The sequence below is a fragment of the Lytechinus variegatus genome, chromosome 4 (assembly GCF_018143015.1).
Source record: "Lytechinus variegatus isolate NC3 chromosome 4, Lvar_3.0, whole genome shotgun sequence".
Lineage (NCBI taxonomy): Eukaryota > Metazoa > Echinodermata > Echinoidea > Temnopleuroida > Toxopneustidae > Lytechinus > Lytechinus variegatus.
Window position 1 is genome coordinate 39,690,564 of NC_054743.1, and position 19,331 is coordinate 39,709,894.

The 19,331-nt window shown below is 37.7% G+C and overlaps 1 protein-coding gene across 1 annotated transcript; it reads right to left on the reverse strand.

Annotated features, from left to right (window-relative positions):
• Window positions 1-3,289: 3,289 nt before the first annotated feature.
• On the reverse strand, window positions 3,290-19,321 carry LOC121414028 (cleavage stimulation factor subunit 2-like). The gene is made up of 9 exons (XM_041607067.1): window positions 19,186-19,321; window positions 13,899-14,147; window positions 12,737-12,768; window positions 11,456-11,563; window positions 10,755-10,874; window positions 8,992-10,039; window positions 6,885-7,141; window positions 6,139-6,207; window positions 3,290-3,943 (listed from the first exon to the last, which is right to left on the reverse strand). The coding sequence occupies exons 1-9, from the start codon at window positions 19,220-19,222 to the stop codon at window positions 3,815-3,817; spliced, it is 2,049 nt and encodes a 682-aa protein (XP_041463001.1). The 5' UTR covers window positions 19,223-19,321; the 3' UTR covers window positions 3,290-3,814.
• Window positions 19,322-19,331: the final 10 nt, after the last annotated feature.

Here is a 19,331-nt window from a genome sequence, read left to right on the forward strand (position 1 = left end):
GATAATTAGAGTACCAAAAAAAAAAAAAAAAAAAATGGGTTGCACTAAATCGAAGGAGATGGCCTCAAATCACATCACAGCCAAAACCAAAAATGCAAACAACAGGGGATATAGCAATCCCAAACAGGAAATAGATTTTCTTTTAAAAAATACCTGACTTACCAACTGTATACTGTATTCTGTAACATTTGAACAGCAATGCATACTGTGACATTCGAACCGCAATAGTATATACATATGCAAGCATAAAAAATACCTCTGAAGCTTTCGAATCAATACTGTATAACAGATGACCATCTGATAGAATCTAAATCATTTCAAACATTCACTTCACAAAAGGAAGAAAAATTTCTAGACCAATCCAAACAGATAAACCTAACCAAAAAATTTACTGTAAAAATGACCAACAAACAAAAATATTTTTAAGCGAAATAGTATTAGGCCTACAGTACCAAAAAATTGTAAGGCCAAAACTGCCCACAATACATGTTTACATGTAAATAATTCATATCAGCGTTGAAGTTCTTCATAACAAATGTGACAAAAACTGGATAATACAACTGGAATCTTATAGTGTGTGTAGTGTTTAATGTTCAGTTATACGTTGATCAACTTCCCGTCCGCATCCCTGTAGCAGAGTTTATCAGGAAAAACAAAGAATGGCTTTTTGCCTTCGTCTTTCAGCCGCTTGAATGAGACTGCCTTATTCTTCCTCAGCTGGAGCACAAGGTGTGTGTTCGGTGACCTTTGAGGTAAGATCTCCTAACTTTCTATCGAGAATAGACTCTTTGCGTGCATCCTGTCTATCCTCAAAGTCTGAGAAAAACTTAATAAACCACTGTGGTGCCTGCTCACTCGTTGATAACTCACCGGGCGGTGCGGGCGTTGGCGAGCTGCATGGCAGAATGCCCCTCTTGGCTGAGGAGATGTTGACTGCAGTGTCCCCGGCAATCCCGGGGGAGTCACGAAGAGGTTTCGCTACGTCCACATGCTCGTCGTTTAACTTAAACTTCTTCGAAAGAGGTAAAGCAGATTCCATGATTGTACGTAAAAATAGCTCCAGTAAATAAATAGATGTATAGCAGAGTGTCACAGAAGAAAAAGATCGCTAAAAATCAACAATTTTAATGTCACTTTGATTCGTCACCGGTTATAATTCCTGTCTGAAATTGCTCGCTACGGAAATCACATCCGCACGAAACGCGCCGCCATTTTCCTTCCCAATTCATACTTAAATCTTTGTGAAACACCCCCGATCTTAAAAAGATTTGTAAATTTCACTTTTATAATTATTTTTTTCTATTAATTAAACTTAACTTTTTGTTGGGAGGGCTGGACTTGACATATCAATGATGGTGACTGAAGGTAATAACACTCAACTAACTCATTTATTGGTAATTAGTGTAGTACTAAAGACTTTCTAGCAGGAAGCAGGTAAACAGAGACCAGATACAGAAAGCTGTTGAATGTAGGAAGAAAATATGATGCATTTATTACAGAAATAAAATGAACGGAATGACATTAAATTACAAACTTATCCAACTGACCAAAGGTTCACAAAAAATGATGACTCTTGATCAAAGAAAAGTGAAATACACATTACGAACTAGTCTTAGTACAAGTACAATAAATTTCATGTGGTTTGAAGACAAAAAAAAATAAGGGAGAAAAATCACTGATTATTTTTTTCTAGGAGTGGCTATGTGAATGTGTACACTTCACTTCATATCCTATACTCTTATAGGATAAACCATATCCATTCCTGTAAAATAATCATGAAAACTACAAAGTGACATAAAAACAACAAAAAAAGTCAGAAGGTGACCATTTTATGAAAGCTGTACACAACGAAAGTTGTCATTACCTTACCAGAGTATTACCAGTTACAGTCATTAACCTGGGATTCTTAGCCTATAAAAAGAGCAAGGAAAATTGTCAGTCGCCACATGCCTAAACATTAAATTGACTTCTCTGATAGGATTTATTGTCAATCCATCGAGAGATGAACAGTTTGAAAGCTCTTTCTGTTTGCAATACAAAATGTCAAAGTTTATGACAAATCATACAATTATTGATGAAATATTTAAGTGATGATGATATCAATATACATCTTTGTCTTGAAAACAAGAAGAAAAAAAAGAAAGAAAAGTATTCAGGAAGGGTAATTTCAGATATCCCACATCGAAAAATGAATGAAATCAAGACAAAAAAATGCAAATTCAGATTAACTTATTTCAAGACTCAAGCAGTCTAATGTCCGATTTTTTTTTAAATTCCAAGAAATGAAACTAAATTTGCTCTGTGATTGACTGCTAAGCTTTGTATAAAGGTGCTCTTAATTGATATAAACATGCTTATCCAGATATCTTTTATCCAAACTCTATTACCCTAAGTTATCTCTTGGCCAGCTTCCTTTTTTTTAAAATTTACATCCTATCCACCAAAATGCCTAAGTATTCATTTCAATCTCATTTCATTTCAATCATAAACTCTCAAACAAAAGACATGATAACTGATAATCATCTTTATCCAAGAAACCACATAATAATTTTCAAATCTTATAGCAATTTTTGACAGAATTGCTGTGGAACTCGATCATATCTAGGGAGTGTTATTTTTTTCACAGTTGAGAATCGAGTGTGAGTTATGCTCAAAGGTACAGTCAATCCCAGAAAATGTTTATTTGAATCGATAAGAGAAAAATAAAAAAGTATAACGTTGAAACTTTTGTCAAAATCGGATGTAAAATAAGTTAATATTTTGAAGTTTTGCTTATTTTCCACAAAACGGTTATATGCACAACTCAGTGATGTGAAAATGAGAGAGTCGATGATGTCCCTCACAATTCCTCGTTTTCCATTGTTCGATATTATACAATATTTCAATTTTTACTCATTTGACAATATGGATCAAATTGAACAAAATCCAATCAATGAAATAGTGAATGGGTGATATCATCAGTCCCCTCCTTTGCATACAGACTAGTATGTGCATATAACTGTTTTGTGAAATCAAGTGAATCTTAAAAAAGTGATAACTTTCTTATTTTGAACCCGATTTTGATGAAATCTTCAGTGTTATGCTTGCTGTTTTTTTCACTTTTTATCAAAACCAATCATTTTCTGGGGTGGACTTGTCCTTATAATGGAACAAGCACACAGTGCGCATAACCTATTCAATACCATGAGTCATCTGAGTATGATCTAACAAATATTCATGAAATTATTATTGAAATATACAGAAATGTGTTGCTGGTCCCAATAACCATTAGGGTTTTTCCAACGGACAATATGTAATATGTACTCAAGGCTCCAAATTAACTTTTTTACTTGGTGGCCCGATTGGTCCACCAAACTCATCAATTTCATATTTTTGGTAGCCTGCAAAGCAAATTTAGTGGCCCTAAGACAACAGAAAACATTACAATTTATCAAATCTTTGGTAGACCAACAGGGCCACCAAGTCTTGGCATTTACAGAATTTTGGTGGCCCGACTCTCATTTTTGGTTGCCCCAGGCCACTGCTTATGTCGAGCCCTGATGTACCACACATGTACCTTCAGAACATAAAGCACAATGTAGACAAGTAATTTCAAATGGATCAAACAAGGTACTGATAACAGCGTGGGATCCACAATGTAGGATTATCATCAAGTAACTTAGTTGAAAACATGGAACGAATTCAACAAATAAAGCATCTACCATTAGGAAATTAAATGGTTGCCCATAAAGTGGTTGCTGTTGAAGATTTGCTCCCCCCCGCACGATGAAATCCTGGCGATGCCATCATGATGAAGAATGTGGGTTTGTTTGGTCTAAGATGGCAACCCTCCCTGGCTACGCGAGATCTGTTCTTTGAGTACCATGATACTAGCCCTCTGCTCTGCCGGAAGAAGGTTGATCTGCTCAGGTGAAAGCTGTAACACTTGCATGATCAGGGCGGCCTATGAAGAGCAAACACACATAAAGATATACATGTATTACCTTCTAACACAAATTATTCAGTTAGAAATAGAAAAGAAATTGCAGTTAAGTGTGCACACTGATTTAAACCTTCCCTTTTATAACAGTATTCAACACCATGCATTCATCACATGGCTTTTCTTTCAAAAAGCTTAACAATAATGGGCATTTGAATAGCACCATCTATCTAGAAACAATCAATTCCGAGGTGCATTGTTATTATTATTACCCCGGCCTTAGCTCGAGCTGCTTTTCAGCGCTTGTGCAGTTAAGGAATTAATCTTGCCGGGTACCCATTCACCTCACCTGGGTCGAGTGCACTTAGTGCAGCAGTGTGGGTAAATTTCTTGCTGAAGGATAACACGCCATGGCTAGGATTCGAACCCATGACCCTCTGTTTGAAAGGCGAGAGCCAGAACCACTAGACCACGACGCGCCCACCTTAGAAACCTCCCTACAGTTTTCCTTTCATCCCCTTTATAGTTCTACTGATTATTCCTTATTCTTCCCCCAGTCATCATTCATTCAATTAAATATTTTCTTTAATTTTTCAATTCTTACTTGTGGCCCCATCTTGTTTGTTTTAGGAAATAGAGGTCGACCCACAGGTTTATTTTTATTTGGTCCAATGCCAGCTCATCTACTATCACTTGGTCTACCATCAGTTCATCCAAATATCCCCATGGTCTAATTGCCTTTTGTCCACTCACCAGATGGGCCAATAGCTATTTAGTCTATATACCATTTGGTCTAATTAGACTAAGTGTTAATTGGGCAAAATGAATAAAAATAAAACAAATATTAGACCAACTGGTTATGAGACGAAATGGTCATAGACGAAATGTTTATTACACGAAGTGATGATTGGACCAAACGGTTATTGGACTAAATAGTTTTTAGACGATATGTTGATGGACGGAATGGCATTAGACTAAATGAAGGTAGACCATGTGGTGAGAGGACGAGTTGGCAGTGGACAGATTAGTAGTTTACCGACCCACATGCCTTTCATGGTTTTAAATGTTGTTGGCACATGTTTTTTTATGAAATGCATGAACCACAAGTACAGAAATTTCCAATGCTTTTTCTGACAAGATAACAGCATACCATGAATAAGATGTGATATTACCGGTAATTATTAAATTGCGCCATGTATTGTAATGTTTATATTAAAAGAAAAAAAAATATTGCAACAGTGTACTCACAGGCCATTTCAAGCATCACTGTAACAAATAATTCAGCCTTTAATCCAAAATAATATGATTTAACAATCACATCATAATAAAGTGACACTTTATATAATGCACTATCACATTATTTGAGAAAAAAAATATTACAAATAACTTTCCATTCTCCATGTGTGAATGGCTTAAGAATTGTACAGCTAACAGAAAGCATTATTGTAAGAAAGAATAATGCATGGGATTTTCATACGAGTGCGTTTTTGCATTTACATATTCTTTTGCTTTTGAAATGCTCATTGGTTGATTTCAAGTTTGGTGTTGGTGTTGAGAGCGTAAAAAGGCTCCTGAACCAAGCTGGGTTCAAAAGAACCATACCGATTGTGCTTATCAATCACGCCTCTGCCCTGCTGATTATTTCAACTAATAAGCGAGAATTTCTCAAAGAATAAAGTGATAATCTGGGAGAAATTACAATAAAATCTCTTCATGCAGGATGCAAAGGCTAAAATCACTTCAAGAATCCAAAAGAGTAAACATCATTGTCCATGTCATTGTTTCAAGCTTTAATGATTTGCACTCATCTTAATTGTAAAATCTAATTCAAGCTTTAATGATTTGCACTCGTCTTAATTGTAAATCTAATTCAAGCTTTAATGGTTTGCACTCGTCTTCATTGTTAAATCTAATTTTAAGGGGATGGTTCATACTGTTCGCTGCCTGTTCGTGAGATTCAAATCTCCAACACCAACACCGAACTTGAAATCACGATTTTTCAAATCCCTGGGGATTGGTGTTGATGAATAGGGAAATTACAGGTAGATCGTCAACACCAGCTGTGATGTTTGGTGCAGCTGACGACGCTCAACAACGTGTTGGTGTTGTCATAACACCAACACCAGAATTCAACACTGTACTTGAAATCACCCACTGTGCTCTCATGATGTAATGAAATATATGATAGATAGATTTAGTACATGATTAAGAATCCATACCTTTTCTTGATCTTGTTGAGTAGGCTGTGTTTGGGATAGGTTGATATTCTGGGCAAGCTGAGAAAGATTCTGGGAAAAATAAATGAAATGACAAGAATATTAATTCAGTGTAAAACAAATATATACCAGGGCCCTGACATGGAGAAAAGTGTACTTTTAATTACACTTTTGATTTAATCATACAGCTATGATTCTAGTAGAAAATATGTAATTGCTGAGAAATGAGCATAGCAAGAATTGTATTCCTGCCAGGTGTAGAGTCTTTCCCCACACAATAGTATACACTGTACCACATGTGCTTATCTGTGTTGGCAATCTTCAGATTAGATTTTCAAAACTTAATGTCAGTTTTAAGATATGTGGCAGGTGTGATGACAATCAATATTGATTTGAATGACTTTCTCATGAAACCATTGTTTGCTACAAGTACTGGTAAACTTCCATTATCAAATCCTTGCCCAACTACTCAGAGCAAGTTTCACATTGAGGTCCGTAAGACAAAGTTAGCGATTAATTGCTAAATGAAAAGGCCTATCAAATTCATTGTTGCATGCACATTTTGTTCATTAGACTGACGAGGAACCAATCAGAATTGCTCTTTCACACTGGCGATTAACCTCTCACCCGATTACGCAAAACGTGTTACAAACCTCTCCTAAGTCGACCACAAATCTGTGGTCCAAGAAGATTTGACTTCGGCAATGTTACCTGTACTAAGTTTAGCTTAGAAATTTGTTTGAACTTACAGATGCACTGAGGGCTGAGCGATCAGCTGCTCTTGGGTCAGCCATGCGTGGGTCACCACCACCACCACCTCCTGCTGCCATTCCACCGGGCCTCATGCTCCCCATGCCATGGGGGTCACCCCTCTCAAAGCCCCCTGCTCCGCCCGGTCCATCGGCTCGTGCTCCTGGTCCCCTGGGGTCCTGTCTCCGGGGATCATGGACCTCTGATGGTCCACCTCTTGGGCCTGGTCCCACACCACCACGGGTCATCTGCATTTCTGATATAAACAAAAAGAAAAGGAAAAATAAGTAGGTTTTAAGTTAGGGTGGCCTACAAAAATAGATGCTACAAGTTTTAATTATGAGTTAAGTTTGTTCAGTCAATGATCTTTGTTTGGAGAGAAAGGTCCAATTGGCACACGACTTTGAAAATACGCCAATAAATGTACAAGGGGATATCGCTAAGCAGTTTCCTTTCTGTCACGAAAGTTCCAAGACAGCAGCATAAAGAAACACTCAAGAACGCAGCACAACATGCTACTCATAGTGTCAATATCACAGATGTGTGACAAAGACTTATGTTATGAACTACAAACACATATGTAAATAGTAAGACACCTCTCATGTGTTTTTAAAGAAATAAATACAAATTTCAATTGATGTATTAAAATTCAAAGTGCTTTTTATCTCACTCCTTGCATCAAAGTCTGATGTATAGTATTTCTCAACTCCAGGAAGATTCAACTGACAGATTCATGTACATGTAGTTACAAATAATCCATCTTCAACCCTAGTTCTCCCAGGGGGGGGGATAATGGCCCCCCCATCGACAATTTTCGCGATATATCTGCTGCGCAAATTTTTTGACCTTGCCGCTCATTGACTTTTTACTTTCAAGTCTCACGCAAATTTTTAGACCAAATTTGTAACGCCCGGGTACCCGGTTATGACATTACGCAACATTATGCAAGTGAATGTCAGACCCAAAATTGCTCATAAATGTGATTTCGTGTACAAATCCAATGCAGATTGAGATTTTAGCAAACATTCATAAATGTATCATTATTTCTACTTTTACTGATTAAACTGAATTAATTGTGCCTTGTTTATGAAAAAAAACCCAAAGAAATACATAAGTAATTAAAAAAACCCCAGTAAAATACATAAGAAATCATTCTTGGTACCAGAATTTTTTTTATTCAAAATTTTCACCAAAAAATAGCATTCTAGGAGCTTTATTTAGTGAATCAGAGCAAAAAGTACGATTCCATGAATAAATTAGTATAATTAATTCATATAAAATAAAAATATATGAATTTAATGAAATTTACCAATGCAACCGGGTAGATCACATCATTCTCTATCATCATGCAAACTTTCGCTGTGATCACGCAATCCGCGACCGAGATCTTAAGGGGGGGGGCCATAATGGCACCCCCCCGGGAATGACAAGAATCAAAATACCCCGGGAGATTTAGGGTTAAAGGTCCCATGAAATACAGAAAAGATGCTGATTTATTTATCAGCTTTGTGGTTACTAATTATGATTCCATCAAAATTTTACCTGAAAAACATCCCACATCAGGTTCAAAGGCAATTTTATATTGAAAATTGAGCCAAATTCGCCCCGCCCACAAAAAATTCAGCCCGATTTGGTTTCGTATATCATGTGACAATTATGACGTCAGGGAAGGAAGCTGCTGAGCGTTGTTGACATTTGGAGCATGAAGTGCCTATTGTGTTTGCACATGTGATTCAAAGTAAATAAATTGAATTGCTGGAATAATATTCAGAACCTGAATCTTCAGTCTGAAGAATCAGCTGATGACGATGCTGCAGCCATGATCAAAACCTCATAAAAATAAAAAAAATCTGCTAAAGATGAGCTCGGTCGAAGCAGCAACTACACAAGGAACGTGTACAATGACTAGGGGTCAAGCTGCACAGCTGAGAAAACCTTCCTTCGATGACGTCACAATGATTGAGAGATCGATCGGTCGACTCTTTCAAAACTTTTAGTGGGAGTTCCCGTTGAAGTTCATTGCCATGAAACAACTTAACAAAGTACCTACTGATAGATATGTATCTAGAATAAGATGGAATTGGTGTCACAGGACCTTTAACTTACCTTGACTCATCATGTTTGGGCTCATTCCAGGTCCTCCTCCACCTGGACCCATGTTCATCCGACCCTGCTCCATTCCTCCATGCATCCTTCCTTGTGGACCCTGCCCAGGACCCATACCCCTGTTCATATCCGGCCCACCCCCTCGACCCATCTCATTCATACCCATCCCTGGCCTAGGACCTCCCATGCCCATTTCCTGTTGGCCCATGCTGCCGCGATTCATATCGCCAGGACCCATGCCGCCCCGGTTCATTTCACCCGGACCCATGCCACCGCGGTTCATTTCGCCTGGACCCCTGCCTTGGTGGCCCATGTCTTCGGGGCCCATTCCTCCACGGCCCATTTCTCCTTGTCCCATTCCACCACGATTCATGTCCCCTGGGCCCATACCGCCTCTATTCATTTCTCCAGGGCCCATACCGCCCCTGTTTATTTCTCCAGGGCCCATACCGCCCCTGTTCATTTCTCCAGGGCCCATACCACCCCTGTTCATTTCTCCAGGGCCCATGCCACCCCTATTCATTTCACCTGGGCCCATACCGCCCCTGTTCATTTCTCCAGGGCCCATACCTCCCCTGTTCATTTCCCCTGGTCCCATGCCACCCCGATTCATTTCACCCGGGCCCATTCCGCTCCGATTCATCTCTCCTGGGCCCATGCCACCACGGTTCATCTCTCCAGGACCCATGCCACTCCGAATCATTTCTCCTGGGCCCATGCCACCCCTCTGCATACCTCCCTGCATGTTCCTATCCTGTGGGCCCATACCACCCCTGCCCATATCTTGGTGTCCCATCCCTTGCGGACCCATCCCTCGTGGTCCCATGGGCCCCTGATTCATTCCTGGGCCCATATTAGGATTCATTCCTCTTGGCCCACCTGGACCCATCTGATGATCAGGTCTTGGTCCACCCATACCCATTCCTTGGTTCCCTCCCATCATTTGCTGGTTACCCTGAGGACCTGGTCCTTGGTGAGGTCCAGGACCTTGATTAGATTCAGGAGGGAACAGTGGTTGGGGTGCATCTGTCTGTCTGTGAAGCAAGGTCTGAAGCAAAAACAGAATTTAAATTAAAGACATGAACATCACTTATCTTCTAAACTGATGGATGATTTGTTCTGTGTTGGTGTTGTGAGCTTATACCGCGCTGTCAAACTTTAATTCAAACACTAAATAGAGTTTTACAAAATTGATACCGATTACATAATGTATAGTCAAATATTTTTTGAGGACAGATCAAGCACGAAAATCATTTAAAGTACTATGGTGTTGAAACTAGCAGCTGGTGACAAAATCATCCCAACAGAAATGCAAGCTGTTAATACCAAACTCTTTTTAAGATAAAAAGATATATCAAAAGTTCATAGGTCCCTGTAATTATAATACCAACCAACTTTCATGACTGAATACTTTATCACATTTATACATGTAATCAAAAATCATGATTAATTTCAGACCTCCCAAATGATTGAACAGAAAAGTTGGGACGATCTAGCTACTAAAACAGCAAAGGAGCATCACTGGTTAGGAATTAGTTGTAAAATCATGAAAAAACAAAACAACCAACAGGAAAATAAGGGGAGCCTTTCATTAACATTTTTGTCCAAAAAGTTGTCAGATCTTAAAATTGTCATAATTCAGATTCGTTCTCCCAAATTTAGAAAGGTGCGAAGGCCTGTGTCACTTGTATCACTGTCTCATGCCATGAGTCCATACGTGTCTCTTGAAAATGATCAAATATCCACTAAGGAACCTCTCTCACCATGGCAACATTTGGGTCCACGATGCGCATGACGACCTGGGCCTGAAGCAGAGCATAGGCAAGTTGAGGGTTCTGTAGGAGCATGTTACGAGCCTCAACAGGGTTGTTCTGAATCACAATCTTTGAATTCAAAGAAAAATGAAAACAATGAATATCAGCAATTATGATTTATTGTTTACTCTCGGAACTCCATCAACAAAACACTTGCAAGAGTACATGACAATATCTTTTGGCAGCTTTAATTCATCAGAGTCACCTTGGTTTATTGACTATTGTCCCACATCTTTCATTACTACAAGACATATATATTGAACAGCATCTACATGTACAAAAAATAAACAATACAATAAAATAGGAAACTGACTTTCGAGATGCCATTTAAAATTCTATATCTTTAATATTTTTTCTAATATCAATTTTGCAATAATCATTCATGACATTTTAATTTTTTAAAACTATGTACCATAGAAAATGTAATTATTTAGAATATGATGAGTGCAGGTTGATTACTAAGAACATTCTGTATCTGTACTGGACAACACTTACCGCTACAATAACACAAGACTTTTTTCCTTAAAATTCTTGCACCAGGCAACATAGATATATGGTTGAGCAACAAGTACAGGAAGGAGTTTTGAAAGGCTTAATTTTAAAAACAAACTATGAAGCAATGTATATATATATATATATTGTTTTTTCACCTTCATTTGTTTCATGACCTCGTACATCTGCTCTGGTGGAAGGCTAGCCACAGCTCTAGAGATGGCTTCAGGGGCTTCCTGGGGTGCTACAGCATCACCATAGGGAGACTAAAATTGAAATGAGGATTATGAATTCTCTTTGGCAATATCAGACAGCTATACATTCTCGAGTCTCGATGCAACTTGCAGTTATAAGGCAGATATATTGTTAATGCTCTAATGCAGAGTAATAATATACTGTACTTGGATAGCGAAAATCACTTCAACTTACATCTCTACATGTATGCGATTCATATAAACGTGAATATCATTACACTGGAAAGCATTTACACAGCACAAAGGCATTTTAAAGGAATTATTTCTTGCCTGTAGTTTTTTCATGTCTTGTGAGCATTTATTACAATGAATATCTCTAGCCATTTTTAATACTCAGGAATTATTTCAGAGCTTTGAGACATAATGAAATTAGCAAAGATGCACATTTTGAGCAAATCAAATAAAAAGTACCAGTGTTTTTTTTAAAAGAAGTATTGTGAAAACAATAACAAGGTGTTTTTTACCCCAATATTATAGTTCCCTAGATCACTAACAAATGTATAAAAGTATTCCTAACCCCATAATCCTTTAAGCTAATTAATGGTTAAAGAAGGTTCTCAAAATGCACTTAAAGGGCACAAATGAAAAGGTCCAACATCATATGTTTTATATATTTTCAAATTTATTTTCGGGGGGGGGGGGGGGGGTGGTGGTAAAAAAGTAGTGGTGTTACCTCACTTTCCATTTTTCCAAGTGGTGAGATTTAAAGACTTCTCAAACATTAAATATAAAGGGCTGAATGCACTCTTATTCTACATCTCTCTAGCTTATACTTGTAGATAGATCTAAAGCATTAAAAGACTATTCAGATTACTGGTGAAATCATAACATCTTTGACAAAAGCTTGGACTATTAAGTCTATAAAGGGTCAATAAAAATGAGATATTGAAACTTCTGTAAAATGTAGTTTTGAATGAATAAGATCAACAACCTTCATGACTGATCATAGAACTGTTTATTATTATTATAATTATTTTTTTACAGTTGATTACATCTACCATAACATGAAAAAAAAATGTTTCATAAAGAGTTGCAACTGTTGTAACTGTGCCATTATGGCAACTACCATGGTAACCTTGATTTTGATTGGCTGCTGAGCCCTGTTGCCATGGTAGTTGCCATTATGGCAAAGTTACAACAGTTGCAAATCTTGATGAAAAAGGCCCCTGGACAATGAGTACTTACCTCAGGGGGAGGCTGACTCTGCTGCAGTGCAGCTAAAATGGAATAAAACAGAATATATTATAAAATTGCAGGTAATTCACAAACTGAAATCAAGATAATATATTATGTAATTTAATAAGTTTTAAACATAAACTTCATAGGAACACAATCAACCTTAGAAAAAATAATTACTATGAACATATATTTGCTAATCTTTGTGAAGACAATAAAAGAGTCATCATATATTCATAATTATGTACATGTAATTGCAATAATTTCTAGTCAAGCAAAGCAATAGTCTCTGAGACAATAATTTTGATACTCTTTCACTTTTATCAGTGATACCTTTCTTCCCTAATTACAATGCAATAGGCCAATGAAAAGCTGATAAATAGTAATTTGCAATAATTTTAAACTGACATTCACGTAAGCTTGGACAAGCATTTTAAGGAGAGGGGAAGGTTCACTTTAAAAAAGTGGATCTCACTGACAACGCCCCTTCCCCTGAAAAAAAAAAAACCTTCAAGGTAGAATGGGTCAACATTTGCCTCTTAATTTCTTTTGACAAGCGAAAAATTTTTTTAAAAAAGGGAGATATTTTTAAAGTTGATAACGCTTAAATTTGCTATTTGTGGAATTTACTTTTCCAAGGAGTTCACCAAAAACCCTGAATATCCCCTTTTCTTATTCAACCCTGATACTTTAAAGCAGTAAATACTAAAAAGCCAATATGTCTACTGCCAACTCATCCACTCACCACACGGTCTACTTTCAGTAAGTCTAATGCTATTCTGTCCATCATTATTTCGTCTAACAACCATTTGGTCCTATCATCACCTCGTATAATCACCATTTCATCTAAACCAGTTGGTCTAAATATCCATTTCATTTTCATTCATTGTGCACAATTTAGTCCAATTAGACCAAATGAAATGGTATATGGACTAAAAGGCTATTGGACAAACTGGTTATTAGACGAAATGGTGAGTAGACGAATTGGCAATTATAACATGTGGACAGTAGATGAATAGATGGTAGACCAAATGATAGTAGATGAGATGGCAATTGGACGAATTAGAATTAGATTACTGGGAAATAAATCCTTTATAGCTTTTACTATTTTCGATTGCATGAGAAGAAAAGGATATTCCCCCAAATAATAAACAGATGTTGTTAAACTCACTTTTTAGCTCCTCCCTGTTTTTCTCACTGGTAGCATTATCCACCCGAAGACTCCTCCCACTGAGCTCATAGCCATTCAGGTTCCTCATCGCAGAGAGAGCCGTCTCTTGATCCTGGTACTCGCAGAACCCATATCCCTTGGGTTTGCCGGTGTCCCGATCAAAGACCAGACGGAAGCTAATCACCGGGCCAACCTCTGAGAAGATATCTTTCAATTTCTCTTCCGTTATCTCATATGGAATATTACCCACTGTAATCAAAACGACATAGTAACAGTAATTTTGTTGCAAGAGTTCCCACTGTGTACAGATCTACAACAAAGCGTGAGACGATTTAAGTTTATAGAATGGCAAATTATGTGCAAAAGTATAGTATAAATAATGTCATACTTTGCCTATCATATCTCTCATAGACTCATACCATCACTTGATAATAATTAAAGGACAAGTCCATCCCAACAAAAAGTTGATTTGAATAAAAAGAGAAAAAATCCAACAAGCAGTACACTGAAAATTTCATCAATATAATAATAATAATAATAATAATATAGGATATTTATATTGCGCACATTTCCACCTTGTTAGGTGCTCAAGGCGCTCCTATATTACCCGGCTAAGCTAGGCGTTCATAGCGCACACAGCTTCTTAAGGAATTACTTCCTACCGGTACCCATTTACCTCACCTGGGTCGAGTGCAGCACATCGTGGATCAGTTTCTTGCTGAAGAAAATTACGCCATGGCTGGGATTCGAACCCACGACCCTCTGTTTCAAAGTCCGAAGACTAATCCACTGGGCCACAACGCTCCACAATCAAAATCGGATGCATTATAAGAAAGTTATGATATTTTAAAGTTTTGCTTTATTTCACAAACCAGTTATATGCACATCCTGGTGGGTACATAAATGAGGAGACTGATGACGTCATCCACTCACTATTTCTTTGGTATTTTATTACATGAAATAGGCAATATTCTATTTTTCTCCTCATTGTCAAGTGAAACAAAAATTAATTTCTCCCTGAACATGTAGAATGAGCATTGTTTAATACTGTCTTATGATTCAGTCAAGTTGGCCCTTATTGTCAAATCTATAAAAAATGATTATATAATTCAAATACAACGTGAAACAAAAGAAATAGTGAGGGACATCATCGACTGTCTCATTTGATTTGTGCACAAGACTGTGATGTGAAAAATAAGCAAAATTTTAAAATGTCATAACTTTCTTATTTTACATCCAATTCTGATGACATTTTCAGCATTTTACTTGTTTGATTTTTCTATCTTTATTCAAATCAACATTTTTCTAGGGTGGACTTGACCTTTAACAAATGTATAGAAATAAAATAAAACAAACATGACAAAGAATTTGAATGACTGCGCGTTGTGCTAACATTGCGATTGGCAATATGGTAAAGGTATTCCAATATCATTACAGACTCTTCTGCAGTACATTGCAGATCTAGCCAGGAGGCTCCTAGAGAGTAAAAATCATTCACTGATTAATGTATGCTTACTCTCCACGGAGCCAGGGATTGTGCCCTCATGTGCGTACATGTATACTGCGGTCAACATTGCAATTTTTGCCCCCGAGATTTCTACTTTCCCTGTAAAAGATTTATGACTAAATCAATTAAAGGGGAATCCAGCCTTGGCCATAAAATGTTGTGTTGGGAAGGTGAAAAATAAATTTAACAGAATGGTGAAAGTGTGAAAGAAAGAAATTGGACAAGCAATAAGAAAGTTATAGATTCTTTAAAATTGAGATCACTAATACTATGTAGATTTCAAATTGGCAACTGGGTAAGTAAATCATGACAAGGGGCAAGGACAACTTTCCCATAGGCCATGTACTTTATTATCAGGGATTTGTGGTTTTCTCCTAAGTACCCATTCCCCTGGGGCAGTAATCTAAATATAACCCATGTAGTATATTGTTTTATGTCCTCATGAAAGAAAAATATAATTTGAAATAAAACCTTTGGGAAAATGACATTTTAGCCATAATATGTATTGGAGTACATGGAAGAGTAGTCCTTGCCTTACATCACTATGACATCCCATATGCGGCCAATTTGAAATCTCAATTGGTATAGTGATTACCAATATTTACAACTTTAAAAAATTTATATCTTTCTTTTTGGTTGTCCAATATTGTTCAAACTTTCACCTTTCAACTTGTCTGATTTTTCTTTTCCTTATAAAAACAAGTTTTTATTTGGGTTGGATTCCCCTTTAAATGGGCTAGAACTTTATTTCCAACATTTAAAGAATATCAATTAAAAATGGCTCTCAATTTTTTTTTCTGAATGACCCCCCCTGAGTATATTTTAAATATATACATGTAACATGTAATGTAGAATAATGTTTAAATCATTCACTTGACATGAACATTTTGCTTTACAATAATACAGACAGTACTGGTAATACATCAATAATTTTTTTTATTGCATAATACATTTTCCATAGAATTCCAATTAATTGTTCAATATTCATATTCAACATGCATCGATCATATAAATTCAGGCCTTGCATGGTCTGACAATCGTCTGATTATATAATAGCCAGGGCTCCACACTAACCCATTTTTTCTACTGGTCCAACCTATTCATGTCGGACCAGTAGATACCCAGTTTTTCAAATTTTTACTGGTCCGAACCTAAAATCTACTGGTCCCAAAAAGTAAAAACATTTAAAAAAAGGCGCAAGTTTATTTTTCTAGCCTTTCGTGACCCCCCCCCCCGTAAAACGAAGGAATGAAGGACAAAAAGAAAGCAAGACAGAAACGAAGAGAGTAAGAAAGAAGGAAAGAAGGAAGGAAAGTCAGAAAGAAAGAAAGGATGGAAGGAAAGAAGGAAGGAAAGAAGTAAGGAAAGAAGGAAGGAAGGACAGTAAGAAAGAAAGGATGGAAGGAAGGAAAGTAAGAAAGGATGGAAGAAAGGAGGGAGGAAGGAAGGAGGGAGGAAAGAAGGAAGGAAAGTAAGAAAGGATGGAAGGAAAGAAGGAAGGAAAGGAGGAAGGAAAGAAGGAAGGAAAGAAAGAAGGAAGGAAAGTCAGAAAGAAAGGATGGAAGGAAGGAAGAAAAGGAAGAAAGGAAAGAAGGAAGGAAGGAAAGAAGGAAGGAAAGAAGGAAGGAAAGAAGGAAGGAAGGAAAGAAGGAATGAAAGAAGGATGGAAATAAGGAAGGAAGGAAAGAAGGAAGGAAAGAAGGAAGGAAAGAAAGAAATGATGGAAGGAAGGAAGGAGGAAGGGATGAAAGAAGGGAGGAAAGAAGGAAAGAAGGAAGGAAAGTAAGAAAGAAAGGATGGAAGGAAAGAAGGAATGAAAGAAGGAAGGAAAGGAGGAAGGAAGGAAGGAAGGAAAGAAGGAAGGAAGGAAAGAAATAGAGAAAAAAAATTAAAAGAAAGATTGAAAAGAAAGAAGGAAAGAAAACAGGAAGAAAACAGAGGAAGAAAGCTAAAACTATTATCATAAATAATTTGTTTCTTTTTTTGGCTCAATTAAAATAGCTACGAAAGAAAGTCAGAAACCAAGTGTATCAACACACACATAAATGCATATGTGGGGCTATATGTATTCAGACGATACCACCCGAGACCCGATCTGTTTGAACCAAACAGAAGTGAAAATTTACCCTTTTACTGCTTACAGATGACAGAGTTACTCCAATTTTTAGGAAATATGGACATTATAAGAGCCTTTCATGAGTATGAACCGTGAATTTTGACAGTTCTGTGAGAGATTTCTGCCAGAGTTTAGCCAGGCTTCGTTCGTGCGGCCAGTGGAGAATTCACCATGTGGATTGTGTGGCTGACTACATGTACACTATACGCATGCTGTATAGTACTCTAGTAACACGTGCGATTCATTCTGTGTGTATTCTGTGTGTGAATTGCAGAATTGAACGGGGGGAAATGGTTTGCTGTGAATTTGACCATTTCTGGAAAAGTTATTGGCCCAACAATGGTTTTTATTACTGGTCATGTCGGACCCTTAAATCTTGCTATTTTTGGAAAAATTACTGGCCCGACAATGATATTTTTTACTGGTCATGTCGGACCAGTAAATCTTCCAATTTCTGAAAATCTACTGGCCCAACAGCGATTTTTACCGGTCTGGGACCGTCGGACCGCCGCTAGTGTCGAGCCCTGTAATAGCAAATAGTAAGGACCTCCATCATCACTGCTCTCGAAAAACCTGGACGATCAACTACTTTCTTTTTTACTTGGCCTTTTATAGTTAAAGTTTAACTTTTTAAGTTGATAAAAATCGAAAAGCCCCGTGGAGGTTTTTCTACCCCTCCAACATGTACATGATGTAGGCTGCTGCACCATCGCTAACCCAGGGAGCTGTCTATCGTGACACAGACTGGAACCTCAAAAAAAACCCCAAATATAGCCTCCGTCTTGATCAGCCATTTTGTTTTGAATTTTTTTAAAGGAAAGGTATCGCGACAGAACTTTTCATTTTTTGAGGTTCCATTCTGTGCCTCGATGTCAGGATTTGTGTGTCACGATAGACCTTCATCCATATAATTGTAGTAAGTGCATAATTTCTGTTTCCACAATTTTTATACTATTGAGACCCCAATCTACCCCAGTGTCTCCCTCATACTCGTTTTGCACGGTCTACTCCTGGCGCCGATTGCACGAAAGGGTCTTTCCAAGGACCGTCTTTCGTGTCGCCCATCTTTTATGATACGCTGTAAGCGGGGAGTTTCTGACATTTATGATAAATAATAAGATTCGTTAGCTTGCTTTTTAATCAAATTTTATACAATTTCATATCACATCATTTTATAAACAAATAATTTGTTTATTTTAACGGACGAATGAAATATGTTTGCAGATGATTTATTTAAAATGCGTTTTACATGGTGCATCATAAAAGATGGGCGACACACAAGATGGTCCTTGCAAAAGACCCTTTCGTGCAATCGGCCCCAGGCCCAGGCTCCAGCGGAGCTCCCTCGGTTACACGATCGCGAGCAGCAAGCCATCTGTGCAGTGACAGTGTACACAGAGAAAAAAGACTCCTAAAAACAGAAGGTTGCTAGCTGGACTCTAACAAGCCTCTAACTAAGTTAGTCAAATACGATTACGTCTACCGTCCCGTGTCCAATTGCCGCCGAGCCGCGAGGGGAGCCGGCGGCATCGCATCCGCCGTATCACTATCGTCTACGCCTCGCCTCGGCCCCGGTAAAGAAAAAAAGAAAAGAAAAAGTCAGCGGCGAGTTTCAACATCATTTCAGTTAATTCTCTGCAAATAATGGCTCATAAATTCCTTACCAAAGACAGAGCGGATGGATCTATCGGCAGCAGACATTTTGCATGTGTCAAGTCGTGGAAAAACAAAGGTGAAAAGAGAAATTTTATAGAAGATACAAAGACATCAACAAGCTTCGTCTTCAAGTTCAACATCGACGAGACAGCAT